This window comes from Cricetulus griseus, chromosome 2 (genome assembly GCF_003668045.3).
Source record: "Cricetulus griseus strain 17A/GY chromosome 2, alternate assembly CriGri-PICRH-1.0, whole genome shotgun sequence".
Taxonomy (NCBI): Eukaryota; Metazoa; Chordata; class Mammalia; order Rodentia; family Cricetidae; genus Cricetulus; species Cricetulus griseus.
Genome location: NC_048595.1, coordinates 265,226,949 through 265,248,846, shown reverse-complemented (window position 1 = coordinate 265,248,846; position 21,898 = coordinate 265,226,949). Strand labels below are relative to the sequence as shown.

At 47.7% G+C, this 21,898-nt stretch overlaps 1 protein-coding gene across 1 annotated transcript in view; it reads right to left on the bottom strand.

Moving 5' to 3' along the window:
• The window catches only part of Scml4 (Scm polycomb group protein like 4), a 47,407-nt gene that overhangs the window by 12,801 nt on the left and 12,708 nt on the right, over positions 1-21,898 (bottom strand). The window contains exons 2-4 of the mRNA XM_035439094.1: positions 19,471-19,600; positions 15,519-15,719; positions 12,719-12,913 (exon numbers count right to left, since the gene is read on the bottom strand). Coding sequence (XP_035294985.1) covers positions 12,719-12,913; positions 15,519-15,719; positions 19,471-19,600 — 526 coding nt within the window. The remainder of the gene's footprint in view (positions 1-12,718; positions 12,914-15,518; positions 15,720-19,470; positions 19,601-21,898) is intronic.

The following is a 21,898-nucleotide window of genomic DNA, read 5'->3' as shown; positions in this document are numbered from 1 at the left end:
CTAAAACAAATTGAACAAAAGAAATCCCAATTTATGTTCTGGCCAATACACAACCCTGTTGGAAGAAGATACAAAGGAATGGTGAAAATACAGTATTCATAGATATTTTTTAATCATTAAAATACACTGCCAATACACTAAAATTGTTCAACAAAATCCACACAATCCCTGTTAGAATCCTCATTAATTTCTTTATTGTAATTAACATACCTAGGATAATTGTTATGGCAAGGGCAAGGAGAAACATTGACGGCCTAACACACTCAAAGCCTCAGTACCACAAAGCTCCTCCAAACAGACAATAGAAGTGTGGCAAAGAAATTAGAACTTTCATATAGTGCTGATAAGTAAAAAGCAGCCTAGCCACTTTGGAAAACAGACACATAAGGTAGAATTACTACATGACTCAGAAACTGCATTCCTGGGCGTGTGCATAAAGGCAATAAGAACATTTGTCTGTACAAAAATTTGTGCATGAGTGTTTACAGTAGTATTGTTCAAAGATGGAAGCAACCCACGTGTCTACCAGCCAATGAATGGATTACACCTGAACAACAGCACTATCTCAGCATAGAAAGAGCAAAGCATCCATGCATGGCACAGCTTGGACGCTCCCTGAAGCATTATGCTGGGGTAAGAAGGTAGTCACAAAGCATCAATGATTCCATTAACTCGAGTGCACAAGACAAGCATCTCTATTGAGACAAAAAGGAGATTAGTGGCTGGCTAGGGCTTGTAGTTAGGAGAAGAAGGTGGCACCTAAAGACCTGTGTTTTATTCTTGGGGTGATGACAATACCCCACACTTGGCTAGGGTAACAGATGCATGTCTCCTCGAACTGTACCTTAAATGGGTGAATTTGGTGATACATGGATTAAATCCCAAAACAGCCGTTTTTGAAGAGGGTCAGTGACTTGCAGACTGGAAGCTGTGATCAAACTCTCAAGAGCTTTGAAGTTAACTTTGATAACACTGTCCTGGTCACTAGGACATAGAAGGCTGGGCAGCCTAAATGTCCTGCATGCCTGACCATGTGCTGCAACGTATTTTCTGGAAGCTAGAGCTGAACCTCTCCACCCTGACTAAGAAGGAACAGTCACCTCTTGAGTACATGCTGTACTCCAGCACCACTGTACTGCCACTAAGTAGAAATGCAGCGAATGTCCCTTTATTGCTAAGTTCACATAGCCGCCCCTTCCCTTGTTCCAAGTGTTTCGGTGTCCACGACAATAGTTTCTTCCATAGAGCTTGGCATAGAGGCAAGCTTGAGAATGTTTACTGGGTAAACACGAAGCCAGTGTTAACAAGAACAGGGTGATGACTCCGAAGATGCTTTGACCCATGTCATAAGTTGGTGACATGGAACTTCATGTAGATTTTTGACAAACAATGAAAAAAGCTTTAATAAAACACTTGCACTAATTATTTTAAATCTAAAGAGGATATGCCTGAGTTGTCCTGATAGTCTCCTATAGAGAACACAGGAACCATGGGAACAAGACTGCTTTAAGACCTGGTGAGAATAAAGCAATAAAAGCCAGCCTTTGGGCTGAGGTCCCAATGACTCAGTCAGAAGACAAAGGCCACCCCAGAGAGCATGAGCCAGGGCACCTCCCACACAAAGGACACTCTAGTGACTCCAAGAGTGGGTAACTATGGGGACAAGTCACCACACTACACACCTGCCTTCTGAGAGACATGAACAACAGCATTTCAGATGCCCAGGTGTGAGGGTGAGGCCTGTAATCCCAGGTACTTGGATGCTGAGGAAAAATGATTGCAAGTTCAAGGCCTGCTTAGGCAACTTCGCAATCCTGTCTCAAAATAAAATGGAAACAAAACAAAACAACAAGAGGGTTGAAGACACAACGCAGCAATGCGACACATGCTAAGAAGGGCAAGCTCTAATTCTAATCTTCAGTTCCACCAAGAAATAAAAAGCAAAGACAGCACAGCAAATCCGCTTGAGCCCCATTAAAACAGCTCACATGCACCAGTGGGAGTGTACACAGCACACCAAGTGTGAAACAACTAAAGCCACTCGAGATGGCTAGCATGCTACAAGCCTTTAAGGGACTGAGCACCTGGCTTGGTGTTTCCCTGGTGTCAACGGTGTCCCCTGGCAGGACCAGCTTTAGGTAAAACCAGGTGAAGCATTCATCAGAAACTACATAGCTGAAAAGAAGACTATCCTCCCATGCCCTGAGTGTGGGTGGAGGCAGCAGAGGCTGGGCTGCCTTCAGGAGGGTAGGGGAGGAGCCTTACATCTCCAAGGGCTTTTGTGCTCACTCATGGCTGAGTTGCATTTCTCCAGTCTCAGCCTCTCTGTTCTCCCTGTGGGTAATATCTGTACCCCCGTCTCCTACAGTGCAATGGACCCTCATCATTTCAGCAAAGACCCCATTCCTAAATAAGGGCCCATTCACAAGAAGTAGGGCAACACACATCACATGGAAAGACACAGTTCAGCTGAGAACAAGTAAATGAGTTTTGTTGGTGTTATCTTTTTTTAAAAAGATTTATACATTTATTTTATGTACATGAGTGCTCTATCTTCATGTACAACTTTATGCCAGAAGAGGGCATCAGATCCCACTATAGATGGTTGTGAGCCACCACGTGATTGCTGGAAATTGAACTCAGGACCTCTGGATGAGCAGCCAGTGAGTGCTCTTAACCTCTGAGCCATCTCTCCAGCCCCTATTGGTATTCTTAAGACAGAATCTCACTCAGTAACCCAGACTAACCTGGAATTCACAATGTAGCCTAGGCTGGCATTGAACTTACAGCAAGTCTGCTGAGTGCTGAAATTACAGGCATAAGGGACCACACATGGCTCTTACGTTTTTACAGTCATGTATTTTAAGATATATCCACAGCATACAATTAGCAAATCAAACAATGATATCACTGATGAAAGGTTTGTTGAAAATGAATCGATTGAAAGGGATATCTGGAGTGATCAACTCTTTAGATATTACCCAGACATAGTAAGAACTGTGAAGTGGGTGACATGTTGGATTGGTACACGCTGAGCTTTGTCTTCTATGGCCAGTAGCTGAGCCTCTTACTGAGAATCTTCCCCAGGGACCTGGAGAGGTGGCTCAGTGGTTGAAGAACCTGTACTACTTTTGCAGAAGTCGAAAGTTCAGTTCCCAGCACCCACAGTGGATGGGTTTGGAATAGAGGAGTACAGAACTGTCTGCAGGAGATCTAATGCCCTCTTCTGGCCACTGTTGGTACTGCATGCACATGCTCAAAGCTACATCCATAAAAATGAAATAAAAAAAAAAAAAAAAAAAAAAAACCAACTTCCCCAAGGGATCTCATAGATAGGTCACTGTGCTATAAATCTATCGCTTAAAAATTCTCTCTTTCATCTAAACCCAATTGCTCTTGCTTAGGCATAAAAGATGGCTGGTGTACTACTCAAAACCATGAGGTCATTCAACAGGTTGCAGGTATGCAGAACTTTTAGCAACTTACACACTTAACTGTACTGTGACATACACTTATCATCTGAATCCAGTTCTTAAAGTGGGAGAAACAAAGGAAGAAAGGTTTACTGGCAGAGAGAACTACTCCTTTTAGTTTTGTGGCAGACCAGAGTATGAACAGCAGATGGGGCCAGCAGACCTGGAATCGTCCAGAACACATTTCATAGAGTCTGCACCTTCCTTCCACACAGATTCCTGGCAAACCACAGGCCTGGCAGGTAATATGGCCAGTGTGCTTCCCTCATGGGTCCTCACAAAGCTCTTGTCATCTGCAGTAACCTCTCTGTCCCCAGGGAGAGAATCCAGCCAGGGCTGTGGAAAGTGCCCTCTGGGCAAAACAGGGGAGGCAGACCTTGCAAGCCCATCCCAGGGCCCAGAGAAGCCACTTGTAAATCATCCCGTGTCTCCTTCAGGGAGAACAGCAGTCTGACTTCTGCGCACCCACAAAGCTTTCTTCAGCAGAGGCAAGCGCATGCGCGACACATGCGTACATCTCGGGCCCTTTTTACGGTCTGGGTGTCTGGGGAACTTTCTGGAGAGCTTTGTGTTTCTTTTTCACCATTGATCTGTTTGGGGACTGTGGTTTCCTCGGCTGCTGCGTATAAAAATATGTCCATGGACGAAGCCAAAGGAATCTCTAGAACCGGAAGGGCCCCCAGACTAAGCCTCCCTGTTTGAAGAAAATTTTCCTCCCTGTGTCTAGAGTACAGAGGGATTGAGAGGGGTCTTACAGGATCCCTGTGGGCAGATCACACACTCCATTGTCCTGGAGAACTCCACAGGGAGAGGCAGCAGAAGAAAGAGGGACAGAGGGAGAGGGGGTCCCAAAGCAAGGGAGGCCTGCGCACAAGGCCGACTTGCAGAGCAAGCAATAGTGCTCCATGTTTAAGGCACAGGTTTGATAGCTATTAGCCAAGGGGGCTTGGGCCACTGATTTTACTCAGTAGATCAAACCAGTACTTGTGTTCTCTAATGAAGCCTCAAATGCCGCAAGATCACCTACAAAATCCTTCTCACAAATACCTCTTGATCCAGTGATGCTAAGACACTCCAGACTGGGAAACTCTCCTCCACCCCATCCCTGCGTGCACACGGACGGGCATGCGCGTGCACACACACACACACACACACACACACACACACACACACACACACACACACACACACACACACTCCACCTCACCCCATTTCTCCCACATCAATCATAACTTCCCAGTTGAGGGAGCAGCTGTACAGAGCGAGCCCTTGGTAGGGTCATTACTGCTACCTTCCCCCAGGCTGAAAGCTGTGGCCTTTCTTGATAGTCTGGCCCTTCGCAGCTCTGCTTAGTTCCTGGTCAGTGTCCAGAGGGTTTCAGTGAGAACAGCTTGGCCTGGCTACACTAAGAGCTGGCAGCAGTTCAGATCCCAGTCTCAGAGCCCAGGGGACAAAAGGCTGGACTGAAGCCTGACAGGCACAGCTTCTGAGAGTTGTCAAGTACCTGCCAGGGAGGCTGATCCAGGTAGCCATTCCTACAGAGAAAAGCCTGGAGTCCCCAGCATGCACAGGCAGCCTGAGGGGAGAAGCTGGGGGCAGGACCAGCAAGGGAAGGGGTGGGGCTTGCTCCTCTCCCCTCAGCCCAGACACAGGTGCCTCCCATCCTACCTGGTGCAGGGTCCTTTTCCTCAGGCTTAGCCCACACTCCTGGGAGCTGCAGCTCCTAACATGTGCCAGATGCTGTGGGACGCAGGGGCCTTCTGTGTCCTCTAAGGACTCAAAGGTGACAGAAACCAAACATCCACCCTTTCACTGCAGCCTTTGAGGAGGTTCTGGTGGCAGATTTTTTGTTCCCAGGCTCAGTCCCGCCCTTGTTCTTACAGATAAGCAATTCTCGTTTTCCCTTAGGGCCTCAGTGGCCTTGTGTCTTGCCTTCCTGGTTCAAAGGGCACCAGGCCACACCACCTACAGGCGGAGCATTTTATTCGCCTCAATTACATTTTCCATTAACTTAGTCTCCAGCCAGTATAGATTTTCTCCTCGAGCTTGCCCTCAGCTCAGCCCGAGGATCACCCCTGACTCCATTCTGGTCCATTTTAGTACATTTACATTTTCCTTTCCCTGAGGAGAGGCCCAGAACCAGCCTTCATCTTTAATGCCTGACACCTGACTTTTCCTTCATGCTCCAGCATGTTTCTAGTTTGCCTAAGACTTTGTTCTAAGCTACGGATTGATTTTGCTCCTTCGGAAAGTTGGACCAAAGACAGCTTTGACTGAAGTCAGCTGTTTAGAATAATAAATTCCCTTTGGGCCTCAAGAGGAGAGCAGGCTCCATGACCACCTTCCATGGCATCTGGTGGCTCTGCTAAGCCTCTTCCACAAAGTGCATGGGATACCCAAGCAAGAAGACACAGTGGCGGTGAGGGCAGTCCACAGTCCTAGCTCTGCTTCAACAGCCCCCATACCTTTTGCTCTTTTATAAACTGGGGGACTGGAGAGATGATTCCATGAGCAAAGTTCTCGCCACACAAGTGTGAGGACATGAGTTAGATTCTAGTACACACACTCACGGCCATGCACACACACTCACACACACAAGAACACACACATGTCAATTCCCAGGCTTGCCGATCAGCCAGCCTAGCAAACTACTGAGCTCCGAGTTCAAGAAGAAACTGAGGAAACAAGGTGACTAGGGGAGAGAAACACCTCAGCAGTTTAACAGCCATAGTATGTGTTCAGCACCGTTCACAACCAGCTTAACCAGCTCCAGGAAATCTTGTAAGACCCTCGGAAAGCTCAGGCTTCCAGAATCTTAGCCCAGGACCTCGGCCACCCCAATCACAGAATGGAGGCGAAAGCTTGATGCAAATTGCATGATGGGTAGCAAAGACAGTTTGAAGCCGCTGTGCACAGATCTTTATAGGGCAGCATAAGGGGAGTATCTGGGGTATGCACAGGCTCAGGATTGGGCCTCCAGGCTTGGAGGGTTTGCCCTGGGTTGATTGGTCAACTGGTTGTTATGGCCCATAGGCCCTCCCAGGGTGGTTGCTATGCTCTCTACGTCATTGCTGTGGGCTTGTCCGTAAAGCACACCCAGGGTCGTAAAACATAGCACCAGCAGCTAACTTCTGATTGGTTCCTTGTCACGAGACAGGCATCTGACCTCTAAGTGACCAAGGCAGGTTTATGGCAAGCACGTGTTCGGCTGTTATGGCTGCCGAAAGGGAAGCTGGTCCCTTCAATCTGATGCCCTCTCTGGACTCCTAGGGGACCTGCCCTCACACACACATGCATACAATAAAAAGGAAAATAAATATTTTCTTTTAATAAGAAGGTGGCGAGCAACTGAGGAAGACTCCCAATGTTGACCATTGACCTTCATACACATGTACACCTGTGCGTCCCATATGCACATACATGCACCCCCGTCTTGGTTAGGACTCCTATTGTCCTATTGCTGTGATAAAACACCATGAGCAACATGTTGGGGAGGAGGGGGTTTATTGGGCTGACACTTCCACATCGTACTCCATCATTGAAGGAAGTCAGGACAGGATCTCCAGCAGGACTAGAACCTGGAGGCAGGAGCTGATGCAGAGACCATGGAGGGGTGCTGCATACTGGCTTGCTCCATATGGCTTGTTCAGCCTGCTTTCTTACAGAACCCAGGACCAGCAGCCCAGGGGTGGTACTACAATGTCCTGGGCCCTCCCCCACCAATCACTAAGAAAATGCCTACAGCCTTATCTTATGGGGGTATTTTCTCAATTGACATTCCCTCTTCTCAGATGACTTTAGCTTGTGTCACGTTGACATAAGACTAGCCAGCCCACCCCCATCCTACACACCCTAAGTAAACTACATACATACACATACTAAATAAATTTGGGAAATTGAAAATGTCCCTTAATCAGCAAAGAAACACAGAGCAGGCATTCAGCTCCACAGCATTCGGGGTCTGAGGAGCCAGAGCCACAAGACTGGCTGATTTGGACCAACCTGGTTTTTATAAGTCATCTTGAATCAGGGAAGGACTCATCAGCATGGCTAATGTTATTTATTCAAGGTTGACTCAGAAAGAAACCAGCTCTTGTCTTTGAGGAAGGCTGCTGGTCTCTGGGATAAGAGTGGTTAACAAGTTAACTGTTAAAACAAGACTGTTTTTGTTTTAGATTGGGCTAAGGCTGAAAGAGAGCAGCCATTAGGGAGGCCTTGTCCCCCCCTCCCCCTGCAAAAAAAAAAAAAAGATGGCAGAGACCTCTTTGTAGTGGCTTGAATGAGAAAGGCCCCATAGGTTTAACACTTGGTCCCCAGTTGGTGGAACTGTTTGGGAAGGATTAGGAGGTGTGAACTTATTGGAGGAGCTATGTCACTGAGGGCTTTGAGTTCCAAAAGACCATGCTGTTCCCAGTGCGGCCTCCTGCTTTCAGTCTGAGATATGAGCTCTCATGCTCCTGATACCACGCCTCTCCTCTGCCATCACAGACTCTGATGCTTTCAAACCAGAATCCCAGTTAAATGCTTTCTTATATATGCTGCCTGGTCATGGTGCTCTATTAGCAATAGAATGTAACTAAGACACAGCATAGAGGATCCTGATGCTTCCAAGTAGTGCCCAATGCCTCTTTTCTGCTGAAGTGTCGCAGATGCTAAGATCCGATTCATTGTCCTGGGATAGAAGGCTAAAGGGCACAAATTCCACATTGTGGCTCCATGGTGTCAGATGACAAGCAGCTCTGCACAAAAGCCCTGGAGGTCGGTCACCTGTAGCCCTGCCACTAAGTATGCAGTAAAGTTGGCAGAGAGATAGCTTTCATATCGGAGCACAGCACTGCCTTTTTAGCATGGTTTACTATCCTGAGTTGGAGCTGGCAGGCTTCGGACAGGTACATAGGTACCTTTGGGAACCCTCAGGCTAGTAGCCAGGATTCACAATGGTCAGATCATCATGTCCATCTGTACCGAGTTACAGAAAAAAAGAATGTGTAATGATGAAAGGTCTGATGAAAGGACAACTTCATGGTCCCTGGATGCCAGAAGAACCAAATCTCCTAGAGGGCTTCACTCACTCATGGTGGTTGTGGGGCAAATACATCCCCAGTCATGGGTCCTATAGTTCAGACCCTGTGCTCTTGAGGGTTTCCATTGTGCTCCCCCCATTAATCATGCTCATCAATAAATATGACATCCTATTCGCGTGCGTGTGTGCGCACACATACACACACAGGAGATGCAGGGGGATGGGGAGGGGACAAGAGTCTCCAATTTTTCTCTAGTAAATTATTATGCACACTAGTGTGTGAACAAGACTGAGGAGGCTGAGGCTGACCAGAAGGTTGACTAAAATCCAAATTAACAAGAGACGTATCCTAGTCTGTTCTCAGTGCTCTAACGTGACCACATGAATAGTTTGGTCTCTGCTCACTGGAGTTTGGACTATCTGCTCGATTACTGTCTGAGTCCCTTGGAAAATCTGAAAGACTACACACAGCTGACAGAGGAAAAGAGGGGTGCCCTGTAGAGTTCCACATGTGTGCTGAGATTGCTGGGGCGAAGAATGTCTGTTTCTCAAGAAACAGGCATGGCCATCTGGAGAGAGCTGCAGGAGCCTTAGGTCCATGCCATAGGACAGGCTTCAGCATGACACTTGCCTGCGATCACCATACGGGAATGAGGAAGATCATGAGTTCTAGGTCCTACCTCAAAAATCCAGTGGCTGGCGGGCTCAATACTTGTCTAGCGTGTCCAAGTCAAGGCCATTATACCCCAACCAGAGAGAGAGAGAGAGAGACTAGAGTTGGTCCCCAAAGGAAATGTAGGCTGATACCCAGAAAAGAGCAGCAAATATTTGTCCATGTCAAGAAGCATGTGGGCGACAGACAGTAAGAGCCCATAGATGACAATCAGCTTCAAACCCCTGCCAGAAATGGAGCATAACACCAACCTACAGCAGTGTACATCAAGGAAAGCCTAGTGGTCCCCTTCCTTTCCTCCTCCCCCACAATGCTGTTGAAGGGTTCAGAAATCAATCAGCATTTGCTGGCATGGGAGGGACAGAGGGCTGGTGAAACGAATCCCACCATGGCCACCTTCACCACTGCAGGCAGGTGACCTGCCGGAAGTTACTCTGGAAACTGGCAACACAGGAGTGAGATCTCTGAGGGATACTCAGATATCACAGCCACCTGAGCACAATTGTTGTTGAATAAGAAAATTTTGTCATGTGAAAGGATCTGGAAAGGTCACAGGACTTGTCCTAAATTCTATCCATAGTCAGAGAAGAGCAGGTTCCAGAGGACAGGCTTCCAGGGCAGTGGGAAGCATGAGCCGCGTGCTCCTGACCGTGTCCTATGGAACAGTGTGCTCCTGGTCGTGTCCTATGGAACAGTGTGCTCCTGCCCGAGTCCTATGGATTTCTGTTTGTTCAACACAACAAGGAGGCAAGGGTTTGAGAAATGAAGCCACGTATCTCTGCTAGCCTCGTACCAAGATCTTGTAGAAAATTAACTCCATGTGTCTCTGAGCACACTATGACTTGGAGGGGACAGAAGGAATGCTTTGCAGCCACACCTCCACCTTCTTGTTTGATGCAGGAAGTACAGGCCCAGAGACTAGAGAGGAGCTCACATGGAGAGGCATGAAGAAAAGCATAGAGGTAGGTATGTGGCCTCTGCCCACGCTACTCATACTCAGCTACTTTTCTGCATATGGTTTCTTCCTTCTTCTAAGGCCTAAGTGTGATCAAAACCAAACTGTGGGCAAGGTTCCTATAGTTTCTAAGAAACCCCCTTTGAAGGATCTAAATGAATCCTTCCCTACTCTCTTCTTGGACTTGAGATTTAGCCCCTCATTCATTCATTCATTCATTCATTCATTCATTCATCCATTCATTCATGTTTAAGACAGCATCACTGTGTAGCCCAGGCTAGCTTCCAATTTACCATCACCCTGGCTCCTGAGTGACACATTGCAGCAATGTGCTAGCACACCTGCCCTGACAGTCATCTTTATTGCAAGTATTTTATACTCTGAGCTAATTCTGTCTGAGAGCCCAGACCTGCAGATGGAACATTATTTTTTCATTATTTGTGATTTTATTCCTCAGAAACTTTCCTAAATTATGACTTTCCATGGCAAGGTCTCATATAGAACTTTGGACAGGGGAAGGTTTGGCAACTGTATAGGATCCTGATTAGTGATGGTTGGTGTTCATTGTCAATGTGACAGTCTCTAAACTCACCTGGGAGATGGGTCTCAGGTGTGCTGGCTAGTTTGATGTCAAGTTGACACAAGCTAAAGTCCTGTGAGAGGAGGGAACCTCAATGAAGAGAATGCCTCCATAAGACTAGGCTGTAGGAAGGCCTATAGGGCATTTTCTTAATTAGTGATCAATGGAGGAGGGCCCAGCCCATTGTGGGTGAGGCCATCCCTGGGCAGGTGGTCTTGGATTCTGTAAAAAAGCACGGTGAGCAGGCCATGAAGAGCAAGCCAGTAAGCAGCACCCCTCCATGGCCTATGCATCTGCTTCTGCTTCCTGGCTCCTGCTTGAGTTCCTGTCCTGGATTCCTTCAGTGATGGACTATGATGTAGAAATGTGAGACAAATAAACCCTTTCCTCTCCAACTTGCTTTTTCAGCCATGGTGTTTCATCACAGCAATAGAAACCCTAAGACACGGGGCATGCCTGTTGGGGTTATCTTACATGACCCATCAGGGCTGTAGATGGTACCATTCTCTGGGAGAAAGTTGATGGTCTGTATGAAGTGAAGAAGGGGAACCAAGCCCTGCACAGCGTTTATCATTCTCTGCTCCCCGACGTCAAGTGCACCCTGAGTGGCTGCTTCATGCCCTGCCATCCAGACTTCCCCTCCATGCTGGACTCCGTCCTGGAACTGTGGGCCGGAACCAACCCTTTTGTTAAGGGCCATGGGCCCTAAACTATGGGTTTTAAAGCCCATCTTTGTAAGTCCTTTTATGACCTTTAAGTTTTCGGCTTAAAGCCGACTCTGTGAGCCTCATATAACCTGTAATTAGACGGTTCGGCTATACGGAACTGCTAATTGCTTCTGTTCTGAGAAAGGGCCTGGGGCTTTCGTAGTTCCGGGGGAAGACCACAAGATGTTCCGGCTGATAAGAAGAATGCTCCTGCCCCAGCATACACCAAATGTTCCTTCCTGTTATTCCCCCCTGCCCCCCCTTACCCAATTTCCTTGGTGCAGGGCTATATAAACCCACACTGAGCCCCAATAAATCGAGGCCTTGACAATTGCACAGATGGACTCTGGTCCCCTCTTTTGCGCGCTTGGTCTCCTTCCTTCTCTCGCCCATGACTCTTTCAGGCAGCCCCCCTCCAGAACCCTGAATGACTGACCCGAGGGACGGGTCACCCTTTCTCCCTTCAGTTGCCTTTGTGGATATTTGAAAGAAACCAAGGCCCTGGATCCACTTTGTTTCCCATGGGCTTTTCCTAGACCAACAATGCTACTTTCAGAGAAAGAAAAAAGTCAACACTTCTCTGCTCTCCCTGGAGATTCTTGCTGAATTCTACAAATTCAGCTGGAGAGGCCACGACTCTAGTTTGCTAAAGGACTCTACCTGCCATTGGTATCTGCAGAGGCAGAGGACACCTCCCTGCCCCACCCGCTAGCCATTTACTCAATCTGGGCCATTCTGTGACTGTGGTATCTAAGTTGCTCAGCCTTTCATTACTTTCCATCCTGTGATAAGGGAAGACACCAGTTCTCACAGGCAGGTGTATTTGATCAAAATCAAATCCCTACAGTGCAGGATCTTGGTTATGCAGCTTCTTCAAGCAGCTAAACATGGGACACTCCCTACAGTAAGACTGTATCTGGCCCATCAGCCTAAATCCTTTGGGATTGCTTAGTTCCTTGGTTTTAGAGTCCTTCAGCTACTCAACAATGATGAGCAGTTATACAGAGTTCCCTTACAGTAAGAGGAAGAACATTACTCAGAAGATGTGATGTGGTGTCACCGTCTAAATTGTAACACACAGGCTGCAAAGCTAGAATGTCAGCTCCCAGGAGCTGGAGAGGCCATGCTTCCCTGGAGTATAGGACAGGAATAGTCTGGATACCTGAGTTCCAGTCAGCTGGGAGTCCTAGGAGCCCAAAGAGATGGGTCTGAGCCTCTAGAGGACAGCCTCACCCCCCCTCAGGAGCTGCCTCATCTCCCTTGAGGGAGATTCCTGCAGCAGGAGAAAGCAGCCCTGCCACACTCACCTGAGTCCGTCCTCCCATCCTCTCTCTCCTGGGTCTTCTCCGTGGCACTGAGGCTCCCCGGGTAGGGCAGGTGGCTGAAGAGGTTGTCACACAGGAGACTGCGGCACAGTTTGGTCAGGAAGCGGAGGACATAGCCCACACTGTTCACCACGGGCAGACTCCTCAGGTGCTGTTTTCCATCAAAGGAAGCAGAGACTGGAAAACCAGGAACAGCAACTCAGAGCTGGGCGTGAAAAGCAGGGAGGGCAACCCGTTTCCCTTTCGTGAGTGGGCTCTGTTGAGTTACACTGGAAGTCTTGATAATACCCTGTTTCTGTTCTAGGGGTACCACCCAGGACAGCAAAGGGTTTTAGTTGTCATGCCCCTTTGTCTCCTTGGTCTGTGACAGTTCATCAGCCTTTCCTTGATTTTCATGACTACGGCAGCAGCTCTGACTAGTTCTGCTCAGATACTCTGAGTCTGTCCGTCCATTTGCATTTGTCTGATTTTTTATCTCATGACTGGAGTTTTGGGATTGGGGACAGGGGAGTAAGACTATAGAGACAATGATCCCTTCATATAACACCAAAGAGGGGCCATGTCATACCCACAGAGCACTCTGGGGGATATGTCAATGTGTCCCACACCCTTCTACTCTGTTCTCCATATTCTGGCTCCTGGGCTCTGTCACTAATCCTGGGTTACCAAGTCGCTAAGTCTGCCCATCCCCAAGGGTCTTGGGAGTGTTTAGCTCCACTTCCTGACTGGAACAGCACAAATCCCACGTATCGCCTACAATTCCTCTGTAAGGAAAGCTTGTCTCATCTCACCTATGCATTCTTTATTCAGCCATTTTTTTAAAACTTGGTGTGACTCCAGTATATATGTTTTGTGTCCTGGGTTGTCAAAGGCTATTTATCTTGTTCCTCAAATTGTCCTGGTTTTCATTTGGGGAGTGCTACTGGGGGTTACCTCCTGTGTCCTTTCAATCCCACATTTTTTTGGTTTGGGGAACTTCAGTATATTCCAGGCTCATCCTGCTCCACCTCTAGCCATCGTCCAACTGTCCTGAGATGCAGAGCCCAGTCACAGCACCGGTGAGCTCACTGCTCTGGGGTGTCAGTGATTTTGAACCTGCCAAGTGGGCAGATCATTGGCAGTGTGGATGTGTGCTCTCCTGGTGTAATTACACACCTGTTGATACTTCTACCCAGGAGTCCATCTCTATCCATGTCTGAAGGAGGAGATAGATAACAGACACCTGAGTTCACCCTGAAGTCTCCAATTCTACATGCCATTTGCCAGCACAGGATTCCAGGGGGATTCCAGAGGAATCTCTCAAGAGAAGAGTCTAACTCAGGGCTGGAGAGATGGCTCAGTGGTTAAGAGCACTGTTTGCTCTTCCAGAGGTCCTGAGTTCAATTCCCTACACCTGCATGGCAGCTCACAACTGTCTGTAACTCTCGTTCCAGGGAACCCAAACCCCTACAGACATACGTGCAAGCAAAACACTGATGCACATAAAATACAAATAAATATTTAAAAAGGGGGACTCTCTAGATCAACACTGGGTTCCAGCTATAGACAGTAACCATTGAGAAGTAGCTTCAGTTTCCTGAAGCACTGGGCAGGGTCTGTCCTGGCTCTTACCCCAGAACTGCACGCCAGGTCCAGTGTGAGGGACACACAAAGACACCTAAGAGAGGACATCCTGCTTTGACCTAGCATCTCACTGTTTAGCATAATGTCTTAGAACTCTGTGTAGCCCAAACTGGCTGCAAACTCAAGATATTCCTGCCTCCACCTCTGTAGTTCTGAGACTCTAGGCATGCACCCCCAAACTTCTCCCCTGACTCCCTCTTAACTAACCCAGCAGCCTATTGCCAGGAATTCTGCCTTTCCTTGGTGCTAAGGAAGGCCATAGCCACAATGCTGAGCCAGAGAAGACACGGGCCTGACTCTCCAATATATCTCCAATAATGCAAAGCCTGGTGGTACAGGTAGTGACAAGTATAGAGTAGGATAGACAGGCAAAAGATTTGAAAGAGTCAGGACTGTGTGCCCTGAAGGCCAGTCTGTTCCTCTGGAAACAGCTGTGACCCTTGAGAGGGGCTGAAACTGTGAGACTTCCCAGTTGTCCTCTGTGTCTGTGAGTGCTATGAAAAAGGAACAGAGTAAAGAAGGTCTAACACTCAGGTCAAGGTCAGAGACAGGACTCTGATAAGGCAACATTTGAGTAGAAACCCAAAAGGCTTTCCAGGAGCTCACAGCATGGACCACAGGTAAGAAACTCAGAAATCAAATCAGTGGGAGCAAAGGCCCCAAGGTGGGAGAAAAGTTGAAGGATGCAGGAAGAATAGCAAAGAAGCCATCTAACCTGAGCTTAACATGGGAGAGAGATGTGCCCCTGAGTTTGGAGATGGAGCCAGAAGTAGTTCACATAGGCCTACGGGCCTTGCAAAGATAAGGCTTTTACTTGGACATAGGAGCCAGTGGTGGATTTAGGGCAAAGAACAAGTATGGCCTAATCTTAAAACCCACTGTGGTTGGGACCTTATTGTGGATACACTTGAAAGCAGAGGGACAGTGTTGGAAGTGGAGAGAAGACAAAGGAGTCAGAGGTGAGGATCCAGGAGGTCATTCTTGCTGTCCAGCTCTGGTAACTGTCTCTCAAGTTGTCCCAAGGGATGCATTCTGCTCACAAGCTCTCAGAGGCCCTGGAGCCCAGCAGGTGAAGGACAGGCTTTGGCCACACCCACTGTCCCACTGGGGGTGGCTACAGAAAGACTCCAAGCATGCCTCCCACATCCCCATGCCTTACCTGACACCAGCTCGCCACGGTAGCCCTGCTTGACCAGGGAGAAGACCAGCCTTGGCTGGTGCGCACAGTCAATGCATGCCTGCACGGCCTGCTGCAGGACAGCTGCAGGCCGCTCAGGCCCCAGACGCTCCGGAAGCTGCTGCAGCTTCCTCCTCTCCAGGTATGGCCCTGCATTGGCCTGTTTGTTAATGTAGAGGCACACTGTGGGCAGAGAGGAGCAGATGTGAGCCGTCTAGCATTACAAGTGCATCAGGCCTGCAGGCTGCCTAGGCTGGGGGCACCTCAGGCCAGGACCAGGCCCAGGCCTTGGGAAAGCTGCAAAGGGCAGGCATGGGACTGAGCTTCCCAGTGTAAGAAGGTAAAAAGGCTACAAAGCTGTACTTCCCAATTGTCAAAACTTGCTCTAGAAATGACCTTCCGATCGTGGGCAGAGAGATAGCTGGGTCGCCTCTAACTGTGTAAAACTATATCCAAGACAATTACTGTGGCCCATACAGACAAGTACATAAAGGCATTTCCATCTGGGTAGGTCCATGACAAAATCTTCCTCTGCCATTTCTCTGCGAACTTGCACCAATAAAAAACATGGGATAGCTATTTATAATTTCAGAAAACAATGGTCAAACCCCATCAATCAAAACCCCATACTTTAAAGGTTTTTTTTTTTAATGTTATGTGTATGTGTGTGTTTGCCTATGTATATGTATTTTTATCATGTGCCCTGGGCTCTGGTATCAGATCCCATGGAACTGAAATTACAGACAATTGTGAGGTACTGTGTGGGTGCTATGAACTGAACCCAGGTCTTCTGCAAGGGCAACAAATGCTTTTAACCCCCTCTCCAGTCCCAAATTTCCCACACTTTTAAGATAATATATCTCATTGTAAAATTTTGAACATAACTTGTGTTCATTTACATTTTGACTACGTTAATGTATCATGGGTTAACATATTTTGTAGGTAGGTATCATATTGATATAACATAAATCCACAGAAAAATGTTAGAATGTCTCTAAAACTGGTTTTCCATGTATAGGAAATTTTCAGCAGACCCCTGAAATTTTATGGGGAATTTTATGAACTTTACAGTTAAAAGAGAAAATAAAAAGCTCATAAATCCCCTTTTACATTGTGGTGTGTGGTGTGGTGTGTGTGTGTGTGTGTGTGTGTGTGTGTGCATGCAAGTGTGTGTGTGCCAGGCATGCCATGGTGCACCCATGCAGAGATCAGAGGACAACTTGAGGGACTCTGTTGTCTCTTCCCACCATGCGGGTTCCAGCTTGGACTTAGGTCACCAAGCTACTTGGCAGCAAGTGCCTGTGCCCACTGGTCCATCTCAGTGGATACAAGTTCAACTTAACTCTGTCCTAACATGGCATACGTGCCTGCTCACAACTATGTCACCTGGAATTTAACAAAAATTACCCAACAGGTCAGCCTGACCCCAGACTGCTCTGATATAATGCATCTTGTCCTCTACTGCCAGGTCAGCTGTTTGAAGATTTAAAAGTAGCAATGTTACCATGACCTGCTTAGGAAAGCCCCAAGATTCTTCTCTGTTCTCAATGCCAGATTCTTAACAAATGAAGAATTTCCTAGAGAAAAACTACCCCCAAAGTAAAGTGGAAATGCTATTTCCTCCCTTTAGGTGGCAATGCAGGAGGTTCTGCCTCACAAGTATTGTTGACAGTGTAAAATAGATGCAAGAAATAGAAATTTTACAAGAATAAAGTAAAACCGGCTGTTAGTAACGGGGTCATATTTTCTTCCACACATCAATTGCCTGTCTTAAGTGCTGTCTTCCCATGACATACATAAGCATCCTACCTCAGAGGTCACTGTTTCAGGGGAGTACTGGTTTTTTTGGGTTTTGGCGGGGCGGGGTGGGGGTGGGGGTGGGGGAGGGGTGTTATTTTTTTGGTTTGGTTTTTCAGGACAGGGTTTCTCTGTGTAGCCCTGGCTGTGCTGGAGCTTGCTCTGTAGACCAGGCTGGCCTCGAACTCACAAGGATCTACCTGCTTCTGCCTCCCAAGTGCGGGGATTAAAGGCCTGTGCCGCCACTGCCTGGCCAGTGAAATGCTGAGGAGGACATTAAAAGGTGACTAGCAGGTCTTTGAGGATGTTGAATAGAGACAGCAGACAGGCACCTCCTATCTTTTAAGCAAGCCTGTTATATTTATGGCTTTCTTTGCTCATGAGGAAACGGAGGCTGAAGTGCTAACAAGGATGGCTCAGATCTGCAGTCGGGGCTGCAACATGGAGCTTGAAGGTAATTCCCTCAGAACCCAAGAGTTCATTACATTATCTAAGGCGACTGCCCCCATGTGCCCTCATATTGGATGATCTGGGAAGTAGTGAATAGCAGGCCTGTGTTTCAGCAGGCCAGTGATGAGGGCCCTGCCTACTCAGGTCTCAGGTGCTGAGGTAAGACCTCAGGCTCTGAAGATCCCAGAGAGGAACTAGTGCTCTGGCAGGACGCCACTGGCAGGGAAGGCAGCTATGCTTCCTGGACGGTATATCTGAGCTGAGTGGGAGGCAGTAGTGGGGTGACTAGACAGGAAGCTCATCCCAAAAAGAGGAAGAGAATATGCTAAGACCTTATGGACAGCACCTGGTGAGTGGAACCAAGGGGTGTGTGTGGGGGGGTGAGGGCTAGAAGCTATAGGGCTTTCTCAGCCATGTTGACAAGGTCTTTACACTACAGCGGGAGGGGACTAAAGGGACTTAAAGTGGATGGGAGCTGGGAGTGAAGTTGTGATGAGGGGCTGGCAGTGTGTGTGTGTGTGTGTGTGTGTGTGTGTGTGTGTGTGTGTGCATCTTTGTAGCCTTTGTGAGAGGCTGTGTGTGTGTGTGTGCATGTGTGTGTGTGTGTGTGTGTGTGCATCTTTGTAGCCTTTGTGAGAGGCTGTGTGTGTGTGTGTGCATGTGTGTGTGTGTGTGTGCATGTGTGTGTGTGTGTGTGTGTGTGCCTATGTGTGTATGCGTGTGCCTCTGTAGCCTTTGTGAGAGGCTGTGTGTGTGTGTGTCTTTGTAGCCCTCTAACTACTGTGACAATTAAGATGTAGCTATTGATTGGCTGATATATCATCCTCATCTCCATCATCAAAAAGAGAAAGAGAGATTAGAATGTGTGCTAGACTGGGTTGGGGGATGTGGTAGCACCTGAAAATACAAATGCAAAATGGACACACTCAATCGAGCACACTCAGGTCTGTACACACTCAAGCGAGCACACTCAGGTCTGGACACACTCAAGTGAGCACACTCAGGTCTGGGCACACTCAAGCAAGCACACTCAGGTCTGGACACACTCAAGCGAGCACACTCAGGTCTGGACACACTCAAGCGAACACACTCAGGTCTGGACACACTCAAGCGAGCACACTCAGGTCTGGGCACACTCAAGCGAACACACTCAGGTCTGGACACACTCAAGCGAGCACACTCAGGTCTGGACACACTCAAGCGAACACACTCAGGTCTGGACACACTCAAGTGAGCACACTCAGGTCTGGACACACTCAAGTGAGCACACTCAGGTCTGGACACTGTTCTTACTTGTCTACTCCAAAGCAGACAGCCTAATCCAACATTCACACAAAAACAGTTTTTAATAACCAAAGGTGCTTTCAGAGACCAGGTCTGTCCTGTCTGCTGCCCAACTACCATGTCAGATCTTTCTTTGGGCTATCTTAGGGAAACTTCTTTTTTAGAAACAGGGTTTCTCTGTGTAGCTCTGGCTGTCCCGGAATTAGTCTGTAGGCCAGGCTGGCCTTGAACTCAGAGATCAGCCTACCTCTGCCTCCTGTGTCAGGTGCTGGGATTAAAGACCCGTGCCACCACACCCTGTGAAATATCTCAGAGAAATTCTTAGATTCGTAAAGTAACTTAGGTGAAAGGACACTGTTTCTAGAAAACCATTAGCACCTTGGAGTTCATTCTATTGACATACCTGTGAGAGCCTGTGGGACCACCAAGCTGGGGATGGTGGCTGCATCCTGAGGGATGGAGCTGAGGTCGGGTTCTGGGGTACTCCGTGGAGGTGACAGGGCCAAGGGAGTCATAAGCACTGGAGACTTGATCTGCAAGAGAATCTTTCAATCAGTGAATCTGGAAATGTTCTCGATGCTACCCCCAGTCTTTCTTGGATGTCTGCTAATCTGAAGTACTCTGTCTCAGTTCTTTCTTGTTGTTGTTTTTGTTTTTTGAGACAGGGTTTCTCTGTGTAGCTTTGGAGCCTGTCCTAGAACTCGCTCTGTAGACCAAGCTGGTCTCAAACTCACAGAGATCCGCCTGCCTCTGTCTCCCGAGTGCTGGGATTAAGGACATGCACCTCCACCTTTGGGCTCTTTCTCACTTCTACACCTTTCTACTGCTCAGCTTTGGGAAAGAAGCTTCAGGTTCAAGTCCACATTCAAAATTCATATTTGGATTATAGTCAGATATAGCTCTGTACTGCACTTTACATTAGCACTACCCAGGAAATGACAGAGCCAGGTAGTGGATTGTAGGAACATAAAAATGTGTGAACATTAAAACCCACAAGCCCCATGAGAACAGTATGTAGACTGCAGGACAGTGTCCCATCCACACCTCTGTGTTCTGTAGAATTCTGGCTACAGGGCTTCCCCTGTATCCACCGGGAGATGGACCATGGCGCTCTCTGATGAACTCACAGCATGAAGAAGCATCCTCCAGGTTGCTGGTAAGCTGTTCAGTGGTAACTTCCTATGGCGGACTGTCAGATACAATCCAGATGGGACAGGAAAGGTGGGCAGCCGCCACTGTGAAGGTCTCCCCAGAGACCACAGCACGGAGATGGAATTTGCACTAAGTGAATTGGCCAAGACAAGTCAATGATTTTGGGTCAATAAGCCACTCTGCGCCTGGCACTGGACAGCAGTGGGGGATAAATGGGGCCAGATGGTGGATACAGTTGGAAGATGGAATAAGTCATTAGCTTTTCCTTTTTACCAGTGACTTATGTGGGGACCCACTCCAAAATAATCAAGCCAGTTTGCAGAAGTGGGACCCCATGTATCAGGAGCTTCAAAAGTTTTAAATGTTTTCAGTGTGTAGACACAGTTCAAGAACAATTGCTCAACTTTTTCAAGCAATCTCTTGTGGGTCTCATAAAAATGCTAGCTTTGATTCTGAGTTCTGGGGTAGGATTCTACATTTTAATAAGCCCCCAGGTGGGATGTCTCTGCAGGTCCACAAGCACACTTTGGACAGCCAGGTGTATTGTTCCACTGTTAAATCACACACATCTACATCCTAGCTTTCCTCTAGACGGTTAGGATGGATTAATAATAGTGATGGAGAAAGAGTGTTCCATGTGCCGGATATCCCACTAACAGTGATGGAGAAAGAGTGCTCCATGTGCCGGATATCCCATTAACAGTGATGGAGAAAGAGTGCTCCATGTGCCGGATATCCCATTAACAGTGATGGAGAAAGAGTGCTCCATGTGCCGGATATCCCATTAACAGTGATGGAGAAAGAGTGCTCCATGTGCCGGATATCCCACTAACAGTGATGATGGGGAAAGAGTGCTCCAAATACTCTGTATTCATTATCTTAGTTACTGTTCTATTGCTGCAAGAAGACACCATGACCAAGGCAACTCATAAAATAAAGCATTTAATTGGGGGCTCGCTTAAAGTTTAGTGGCTTAGTCCTTGATCATTGCTGAGAGCTTTACATCCTGGTCTGCAGGCAGTGGGTAGAAAGAGTGAGACTGGGTGTGGCCTGGCCTGGGCTTTCAAAACCTTAAAGTCACTCCTGGTGACACAGCTCCTTCAATAGGCCACACTCAGTCCAACAAGGCCACACCTCCTAATCCTTCCCACACAGCTCCATTCCCTGGTGACCAATCACTGAAACATACGACCCTGTGAGGGCCATTCTCATTCAAATCCTTTACAACCAAGTTGCTATATTTATCCATTTAGTCACTCCACAATATGTACTATCCTGTTTCAAGCCAGACTGCTGTTTTGTGATACAACTAAGAATAAAACAAACCAAAAATCACTCTCATGGAGTTAATACTGTAATGGGGCAGGGATGGCAACGACCATAACAAGTGTGTGTGATACAGTGTTGGGAAGTGAGATGAGCTGGGATTGGCAATGAGATGGGGGGGCTGGGAAATAACTGGAGAGGGGCACTTTGTGAAATTTTAAACAGAATGGCTTGGGTCACATCATATAAAGATTGAATTGAACAAGTAACACAGTTGTCTAGGGGAAGACTCTTCCTGGCAATGAGGGCATCAAGCAGCAAGGTCCTGAGGCAGGAGTAGGGAGCAAGGTAGAAAAGGTCCCCGAGACTGGGCATGGCTTTGGAGGACATGCAAGGCCTCCGGCTATTACCCA